Genomic DNA, 10,315 nt, shown 5'->3' on the forward strand with positions numbered 1-10,315 from the left:
GCAGAGAGAAATCTAGCTGTTTTATAGAATCAAGAAAAGAGTTAGGAATTTGGGTATATTTTGCCTTAAAAAGGAATTCCACCAAACAGTGAGAGTCTATATTCTTCATCATTCTCCCATCCTAACCTAAACAATAAACCTAGGTTGTGGTAGCTCTCATAGAGGCTTGGGTCGACACAAGCTATTCCATCTCATCAGATATAATCTTCTTTGTATCCATCTTTTTTACTTCCATAAATTCATTTACGATGAGTCTAATTGTTTGTGAACTAACCGACCGGATGGTCAAGCCAGTTTGACACCATCCAGTAAGTTGGAATAGAGGACATAATTGCTCTTTCACTTTAATCAGTATCAAATAATTACTTATTTCATAAATCAAATTAAGAAATAATGAAAGACTATAGGGATAGGATAGGGATTTAAACACCTAGCTTGCTTGTTGTTCAAGAGGTTTCGGTGATTTACTTGGCTTAAAACATTTTCATAAAAAAAAAAAAAAAAACCCAACCCAAGTCCTTAAAAAAAAAGGGGTGTTGTTATCTGTACCGCAGCGCAGGCTGCGCCTAGGCATATGGGGTGGGCACAATGACCACCTTACCTCCTGCACAAGCTGCCCATGTGCCTGGGCGCAGCCTGCGCTACGGCACAGAGAATATTCTTCCAAAAATAAAGAACAAAGTTTTCCTCCACCCATAGAAGATGGTTCACCCATCATCTTAGGGTTCATAGACCCCTCCTAAGGTTTCAAAATGTTCCAAAATACCCTCCCAATGCCCATTCCCGCCCTCTCCCATCTTTCAACGAATGGGATCCCTGTGGATGGAGGAAAATTTGGTCCAAAACTAAAAGGATGGGCCTTTAAGTTATTTTTCCTTTTCAATTTTGCACCCCAAGTTATACCCGACTTGCATATGCTAGGAACTTCCTCCAATCTTTACATAGAAAAGTGAAAGACATTAGGGAAGTGTAAGTTGCCTTGACACGCTTTTCTCATGGGTACTTCTTTGGGAAAATTACTAATTTTGGGTTTTCATTTACAAAATTGTCCACCCTATGTTTGAGTTAACAAAAATAGACAAAAATAAGTTTAGTTTTACAAAACTAGACAAAATAGTGATTCTCCTTCCTTCCTCGGCAGTTCCCCTCTAAAAAAATCTCTTTTTTTTTTTCTCTATTACTTGGGGTAGCAGAGAATGGCGGTGCCTAGGACAAGGGTAGGGTTGTAGGGAATGGAAAGATGCCTGGGCGAGAAGGCAATGATAGGGGTAAAAATGTCTAAAAAAGTAAATGTGGGAGGAAGAGATACTATTTTGTCCAGTTTTGTAAACCTTAACTTATTTTTGTCTATTTTTATTAACTCAAACGTAAGGTGGACAGTTTTATAAATGAAAACCCAAAAATAGTTAATCATGTAATTTTCCCTACTTCTTTTATGAAATTTTTTTTTTCATAGAAGCCAGAAGAACTGATGGATTAGTAGGACTTAGTTTTTCCACATCTATGGTCAGTCAAGGAAGAATTCCGTACTCATAGCCATCAGTCCTGTCAACCAAGGAAATAGGCAATTTGAAATAAGAGTTTGTTGATGGGATAAAAATCTCATCTTATGGTTATATCACCAATGAGCAATAGATTCTTTCTACCCATACAATGAATGAAAGCTTTCGCTAAAATTACTTCTTCTAAAAAATATTCCACTTTATGTAAAAAATTTTGCTTCGTAACTAATGAGTGAAATGATTGAGGAATCATAAATAATTAGTACGAAGTCCTGAGTAATAAGAGAATGAACAATCAATAAGGAATCGTTACGAACGAGCAACTATGCATTCCAAAGATACTCACTCAAGAGCATGTTCTATTACATATTAAGATCCAAAAACCACAAGCGGATATTGCTCATTTGCAAAAATGGGTAAACTACCTCATAGACCAGGCTGCTTACAACGAGGTCGAATTCATAAAATTGAAGGGTGAACTTATTGATCAAGGAATGGCCAGAAACATAGAGTAAAGTGTTAGATTATGTACGTTTCTATCCAATTGGTGAATGAAAGCTTTTGCCAAAATTATTTCCTCTAAAAAAAAAAAATTCCACTTAATGTCAAAAAATTTGCATTTCTCAGCAAACAAACGAAGCCAATAATGAAAAGTGGTGGTAGGTGAAGGTTTCTTGTCTTTGTCATACCTTTATAGTTGAATTTATCTAGTTTGTTAAGCGGACAATTCCAAGTAATTGCAAATGCGGATGATTTGTCGCTTAAATTTATGAAGTGGTTATGATGATGATAACCTTTGCTGACCTAACACCTCTGTTTGAAATGGAGAACTTACCCAGAAACTTCATTTAAAATTCTTTCTTTCCCATTTTATCTCCACTATCTTATTATCCTAAACCGTCTGTATGGCCATCTATTTCTTTTCTTCTTTCTCTTTCTCTTTCTCTTTATTCTTTTCTCTGCAGCTACAATAGTCACCCGTCACAGTATGTCAGTATGTACAAATTAAACACCCAAAACCTTTCTCTCTCTCTCTCAAACCTAACAATGGGAAACACACAGGCCCAACAAACCTCTACAGACTCTTCTTCTTCTAAGACTCCCGATCAGAAAGAAGAAGAGGAGGAATCAAGAATTACTTGTGAAATTTGTATAGAGCCCATTCCAGGAAACAAGAAATTCAAGAACAAGAAGAGGTGTGCCCATTCATTTTGCACAGATTGTATTGCAAAATACATAGAAGCAAAGATGGAAGAAGATGCTTCAGAAGTGAAATGCCCAGGTTTACACTGTGAGAAGCCATTGGATCCTATTTCATGTCGTTCAATCCTTCCCCAGAGACAGTTCGAGAGGTGGTGTGATGTGCTATGTGAGACCGCAGTTCTAAAGTGGGAGAGGGTGTATTGTCCATACCAGGATTGCTCAGCTTTAATCTTGAATGAGTGTGGGGAACGTAATGTTAAGAAAACTAAATGCCCTAATTGCAAGAAACTCTTGTGTTATCTGTGCAAAATTCCATGGCATGAAGGTGTTGATTGTGAAAGAACAGTGGAGATGAGAGAAAGGAATGAAATTCTGTTCGCTGAGCTTGCACAGAGGAGGAAATGGACTAGATGCCCTATCTGCAAACATTGTGTGGAGCTTGTTTCTGGTTGCCCAGTAGTTCGATGCAGGTTTGCTTCTTTTTCAACTTCATCATTTCGTTTAATTGGTAATTTTTTTCTTCTTCTTTTTGCAATATCAATTTATTTCTGTATCAGTTTGTTGATGGGTTCTGGATTGTTCTTCTTCAATCTTCCAACTCTAATTAATTAGGATTCAAATTTCTTAACTGGTAGTTGAGATTCTTATCTCTAATTCGATCTCTAGAGAGGATATTAAAAGGCATAGTCTTTCTCTCTCGCCTGCTCGCTCGGAGTCGGTAGGGGGAGGTTCGGGCTGTATCAGCTTTTCTACAATTGATGTGGCCGCCTGTCAACAACTTATCCATATTGGAACCCACTGTTATGTGGGTGTCATTAAAGAGATTAGATGAAACAAAATTTTGGATGAATTTTTCTTTTTGGAAAACTTTTTAGGATGAATTGATTGTGCAAATCTTGTATTTGTTGGGTGGCGTCTTCCTCACGTTATTGAAGGGTCCATATGAGAGAATTCTTAAGGTTGTGTTTGGTTAAGGTGTCAGAGGAGTCGTATTCTTAAATTGGATCAGCTTCTTAAGAATCTGGTTCATGTGGATTTGGATTCTGATAAAAAACCTGTTTGGTTACCCTGGGTCTATCAGGTGGAATCCAGCTGAAAAACTGTTTGGTTGCCTTGGGTCTGTCAAGTGAAATCTTTCTGAATCCATATGTAAGACTGTTTGGTTATCCTGAGTCTGTTAGTTGAATTCTACTTGACTTTTGTCTGAAAAAATATTTTAACCTTGTTTTGTTATACAACATATGCATACATTTAATATGACTTTATAAAAGATAAGATAATCAAAAAATTAGATTAAAATTCTCAAAAGAAAGTCTTTCCCAATTTTTCATGTGTCCATAAAAATTACAAAATTAGCACTAAGTGGTGTTATGTTACTTCAACAAAGCAAAACTCATAGTACGGGCATTTTCAAACAACAGAGATCTCTACATATGATAAAAAATCCATATCCATTTAATTTAAGTACATACATATAAAATTTTTGTCAAATTTCAAAGATGCAATTAAATTTGGGTTCTTGTGTGGATTAGTGTCATGACTGACTATGCTATGAACAGTTGAATAAAAAGGGCCTTGGTGGATTTGAACCACCATTCCTGGAACATGCTCATGTTCCAAGTGCTCTACCAATTTGAGCTAAAGACCCATCAAGTGGAGCTTGGAATTTAATCAACAACAAATAGAACCACTATAACTAAGAGGACATGACATTCCAAGACTGATAGTATATTGCTTTCTAGTCTAATGAGCTCTCAAGACTGATAGGAATGGACCAAGAGGACAATGAATGTAAGATAAAGATCTAGGGTCGTATTCTGTTCTATAATTCGTCTTTATCTAGGGCCATATTTTGTATTGAATCATAAGTCAGTAGATTGGAAGCAGGCTAAAGTTGCTGATTTTGTCGTTCAAGGGATGTTTCTAACAATAGATGCCCTCGCTCTTGAGTGGTACTGTCGTACAGAGTCCATCAATCATCTCATTATGGATAGGCCGTTTGCAACTGAAGTATGATTTTCATTATGTATTCATTTGGATTGCTTGGATGATATTGTGTAAGGTTGTTACTTGCTGCAGATGCTAGAGGAATATTTTTTGGTGGCTGCCTAAACTATGTGGAACTGTCCTGTAGAGTTGTCTATAAAGAGTTTCCAAATGAGCAAGGAAACTTCCATTTTTTTTTTGACTTTGTTTACTCCCTACATACATCAAACATTCCTCTAATTGGTAGCCCTACTGCTTCAAGGAGTTATACAAAGTTATAGCTGAACCTGTTTTCAATGATCAACTACATTAATGATATACCATTCCCCCACTCGATCCACACTTTCACTCCACTCCACGGTCTGAAACTTCTATTTTCATTCTCAGCCTTCCATCAGGAGCATATATCTAAAACATAGATCAGCTGACATAAGAATTTGGGTTGGCCATGTCAGGGTAGGGGGAGAGAGGGGTACTATTTATTAGTGAGATCCAATTTCTACTTTCTATAGAAAAATTCCGAGATACTCGGGGGGAAAAGAATTACATCTCCAAATGATGCATAGATAGGTGTGCGTCCATGCTATGGAATACCACCAAAATCTTCACCTTAGCAGACAATACAGAAACTAATGCTAAGCCTAAAATAAGTTCAATAAATTTCCATACAAAATGACTTGAAAATAGTAAAAACTAAACCTTATTGGGAGATCAAAAAGGCTTCAAGTTGGTAATTGAACATAAAAAATCCCATACAACGAAACAAAGACAAGGAAAGCATATTCAAGGAAGCCACACAAGTGCCAAACAAATTACACTATAAAGTAGTAAATCGGTGAGCACGCTGATATAAATTAAGCAAGCAATTCTCAGTTTCACCATCACACTGCAACTTGTTACTATGTATGGTATAAAGTAGTAAACCAGTGACCAAGTCAATATAAAACTGAAACATAAAACTGATTTGAGCTGATGTCAAGAGTGGACCTCTGTTTCAGACCATAATATAATTCTCGATCTCTTCCCCACTTGGTTTCCATCATCATACCTTCCATCCTAAGCGAAGAAACAAACACAGAAATTCCCTTTTTCAGCTTTTCATCTTCCAGTAGAGTTCTCACCAGCCAGAACCCATTAGCAGGTTAGAAATCTCATATAGTTTTCAAAAAATTTGTCAAAGTAGATCAAAACCCACTTCCCAAAATGCTGAATCTGAAATGGGTTTTCAAGTTTGCCTTCTTTTTTCAATTCTCTGTTTTATTCCCAGAAACCCTGACTCAAACAGTTGCACAAACCCCAGTTTGTTCAGAGACAGACACAGCTGTACTACTTGGATTCAAAGGCAAGATTTTGAAGGACACAACAGAGATTCTCTCTTCATGGATTGGTAAAGATTGTTGTGGAGGAGATTGGGAGGGCATTCAGTGTAACCCTACAGGGAGGGTGATTGGTTTGGAGTTGCAGAGACCTGCTGACAGAGAGAGTGGTATGTACATGAAGGGCACCTTGTACCCTTCTCTGGGTAATCTCCAGTTCTTGGAGACACTGGTGATAAGTGGGATGAAACAGATTGGAGGTCCTATTCCAGAGAGCTTCTCAAAGTTAACCCACCTCACCCAACTTGTCCTTGAAGATAACAGCTTTGAAGGATCCATTCCTCCAAGTCTAGGTCAACTGCCCTTACTGAAGACACTCTCCCTGAGTGGGAACCATTTGAAGGGACAGATTCGTCCAAGTCTTGGGAACCTCAGAAACCTCATCCAGATGAATTTTGGTAAGAACTTCCTGACAGGCCCAATCCCACCCACCTTCAAAAACCTCAATAGTTTGCTGTACCTTGATCTTAGCTACAACCTTCTATCTGGGCTGATTCCAGATTTTTTTGGACAGTTTCATAATCTAACCTCTATTGACCTTTCAAATAACAAGCTCTCAGGCCAGATACCCAGTTCCCTTTGTAACTTGCCCAATCTCATGGACCTTTCTCTGAGCCATAACCAGCTCACCGGTAGAATCCCAGATCAGTTTGGGAACATTAAATCTCTTACAACCCTTACTCTGAGTGATAATCAGCTCACTGGTCAAATCCCAGTTTCAGTTTCAAGGCTACAGAAACTTTGGCAACTTAACCTGTCAAGAAATGGGTTTTCAGATCCCTCACCAAGAATCCTTCCAAATGGCATCCCATCTCTACTGTCAATAGACTTATCCTACAACAAACTCCATTTAGCAAATGTTCCTGACTGGATTAGAAATAAACCCCTCACAGATGTGCACCTTGCTGGTTGTAACCTCAAAGGCCTCTTACCAAACTTTCCAATGCCAGAATCTTTGGCATCAGTTGACCTCTCTGATAACTTTTTCACAGGTGGGATTTCCAATTTTTTCACAAACATGTCAAATCTGCGAAAGATCAAGCTCTCAAACAACCAGCTTAAGTCTGATGTGTCCCTTTTCTTTGCATTTATCCCCCTAAAAAACTAATTTTTCCTCTCTCCCCATCATCATTTCTATCTTGCCCACACATCCGAAGCATCAGTCTCACTTCACAGTAATGCTCGAGCCAAGCCAAAAGGATTTGTTCACAAAGATGTGGAAAAATCAGTTCTAAAGAACTTTTGATAACCTAAGAAAAACCAATTTCATTAGTGGTGACAGCAGTGACAACAATTTGACATAGCACAAACACCTAAGTTTGTTTTTGGTACACTATTTCGCAAAACATGCTTCACGTACAGACTGGATTTGCACTTACTGGGAGAATCTCAATTACCTATTATAAATTTGAAAAAAGCAAAAGATAACATAACGCATTGTTTCAATTAAAACAAACATGTTATTACACTAATCCCAACCTAAATAAATGCACACAGTTCTAGTGAGAAAAAGGCAATAACAGGCAAATGTTATGAGCTGAATCTCAGAGAACAGAGAAGAGATCAAGATAACCAAATTAATCACTCTCCCAGGCTACCAATCACAAATACAGAAAAAAAAAAAATAGAAGTAATAAATATATCAGGATAAAGGACTAATGAACATTTCATAAACCTACAAACAAATGTCGAACAACGGTGAGATTCAGGCTAATCACAGAAGAAAGCCTATCATGGAAGAGATGTTCAAAACAACCTAAATAGAACTTCCTACAAATTGGTTAGCAATCAGTACAAACCATGAATTTTTTTTTTAAAAACCCTAACTATAATGCAACGATAGATAAGGGAGAGAAAGAAGAAATATGCCATACCTGCGTTAATCCAAGATGCTCCTTCCAGTGGAGATTTTCAAAACGACCCTAATTGAACTTCCTAGAACCTGAAACGGAGAAAAAATTGGTTAGCAATCAATAATTCCAATTTTTTAAAAAACACCCTAACTACAATGCAACGAGAACGATAAAGGGAGAGACAGAGAGATACATAGACACAAAGAGAGAGAGACAGAGATAAAGAAAACAAGAACGATAGAGAGAGAGAGAGAGAGAGAGAGAGTCGTGAAGAACCTTGGAGTTGCAGAGCTTGTCTTCGCTTCCTTGGAGAAGAAAAACGCGACGGATGAAAACGAGATGGTTGAAGACGAGAGAAACCCTAGCAATCGAGCTTGATTGAAGTTCAATACTAATTTTTGGAGTCCACTAGAATCCGTCTTATATATATGAGGGCCCAGAAACCTGGACTCGTTTTAGAACTCACCCCACCCTTGTGGATTCCAAATTTACACTGTAAAATGGATTTTCAAGGATTCTTAGAATCCAACACGGAACCGGGTTCCGAGAAACCAAACACGCAAAAAATTCGGGAATCCAGATTCCGTTGAATCTGTCTCTGAAGAAACCTCCAACCAAACACAACCTAAGGCGGTGAGAAAGTTTCTCACGGCACAGACTCACCCTTACATGGAAATAAGTAAAAAAAAGGGGTTTGTGCAAAGGTATTTTCCATTCCGTGAATAAGTATGATTTGTTTCCAATTTCGTTTGGCTTTGTCTTTTCTGTGCAATTGAAAGAGGAGAGGAAAGAAGGAAGAGAATGTACTATCTCGTATTGGGTTGTGGTATGATAGCATTCTCTTTGTTAAGTGTTAGATCACATCCATTAAGATCCAAATAAACTAGGGTTTAGATCATACCTGAATGTGTACGGAAGCGCAGTGGAAGAAGGATCAATAGCCAAGCTTATGGTTACGAGCACACAAACAAAGCTCCACGATCTCTACAGGTTTCTCCTTAGAGAAATCCACACCACAAATCTCTGGGCGGCAGGGATGGAAACCCAAAAGAGAAACACAGAACTTAAAGAGAGGGAGAGAATCAATTCCTATCAATTGCACAAGGGTTTTAGGCTATCTTAGGTATATAAAGCCAAAAACCCTAAACTACCGCTTTTAGATCCCCACTGGGATTCTAACAGGAGGGGGGGGAGAGGAGTTGGTCACTTGACCACCTCCCTCTCCCTTGTGCGGGTTCGGCCAGTGTGCCCCTTGTGGGCATCCTGGACCGGGCCCGTGGCCCATATCGTTTTACATCTCCTACTTGCCCACATAGGGCGCATAAGTTTAAGTATGCCTTCAAGTTTCTCTCATTCTGTGTTTATCCGGGGCGTGCGACCTGACGAGATAATACAGGATAGGAGTACTATATCAAACTTCCATCTAGCCAACATAGTACATCACTTACAAACAATCTCGAAATACCCCAAACGATCTAATTACACCAGATTTAGCACTCTCGGCCCCTCATGATGAGCAGTGCTAACCCTTTGTATGCAATGTACTCATGACTACGTCGATCACAAATACGATAAGTCGCTCGGGCAATGAGTCACAAAACAAAGGTGTATTATCAAATGGTTTTCCTTGAGCCCTTCATGTCAATCCAATTATCCCCAACAACTTTCCCAATCGTTTCCCGCTGGACCGTATCATTCATGATCCTAGGGAGAACGTCAAAGTAGCGTCATTGGATGTCCTCTTCATGACATTGTCTTAGGGGATAAGGGTATTGTGGGATTAATATAATCTACGTGGCTCACACAGTGATGAAGTAGGGATCCATTCAGTCACTCTCACTATCGGTCGGTATAAGCACATGCAATATGATATGCATGCTATGGCACAATTCCCACTGAGGTGGGCATGTCACTCACGAAAATATGTACGTCATACGGATCTTAGTCTAGTTGCTGTTTCAAGCGCCTAACTTGAGTTTCTAGCACAGTCACCCTCATGGTTTCTACTTAGATTCTCACATCTGACTAATTAACAGTCTACTTTGAAGGAAGTGTGGTATCTTCCGAGTTGGACCAAGTAAAGGTCTCATCTTAGCTCCGACCAAGGCACCATCAAACACACATGCTCATGGGCTCATCTCGCTCGCTATCCTCAAGCGCTAAGACGAATCATCCATGTGAGTGGGTCGATTCAATGCCTGGTGACATCTTTACAATAATGAATGTATACACACAAGATTACTCAAACAAATATATACTCATTAATAAATATAAGAGAAATACAAATAAATGTCCATCCATAAAAAAGTGTTCCGAAAATTATACATCAAATCCGCCTGAGTCCCAGGTTCCTAACATGAACTAGAAAAACATCTCTGGCAATGGGCTTAGTCAA

General features: G+C 38.7%; 2 protein-coding genes across 2 annotated transcripts; both read left to right on the plus strand.

Annotated features, from left to right (window-relative positions):
• The first annotated feature begins 2,549 nt into the window (after nt 1-2,549).
• LOC122655272 (probable E3 ubiquitin-protein ligase RNF217) lies at nt 2,550-4,721 on the plus strand. The gene is made up of 2 exons (XM_043849478.1): nt 2,550-3,213; nt 4,549-4,721. Exons 1-2 carry the CDS (start codon nt 2,550-2,552, stop codon nt 4,719-4,721), a joined length of 837 nt encoding a protein of 278 aa, XP_043705413.1.
• Nucleotides 4,722-5,790: 1,069 nt separating this feature from the next.
• LOC122655273 (probable leucine-rich repeat receptor-like protein kinase At1g35710) lies at nt 5,791-7,175 on the plus strand. The gene has a single exon (XM_043849479.1). The coding sequence runs from the start codon at nt 5,895-5,897 to the stop codon at nt 7,173-7,175; it is 1,281 nt and encodes a 426-aa protein (XP_043705414.1). The 5' UTR covers nt 5,791-5,894.
• The last annotated feature ends 3,140 nt before the right edge of the window (nt 7,176-10,315 follow it).

This window comes from Telopea speciosissima, chromosome 3 (genome assembly GCF_018873765.1).
Source record: "Telopea speciosissima isolate NSW1024214 ecotype Mountain lineage chromosome 3, Tspe_v1, whole genome shotgun sequence".
Lineage (NCBI taxonomy): Eukaryota > Viridiplantae > Streptophyta > Magnoliopsida > Proteales > Proteaceae > Telopea > Telopea speciosissima.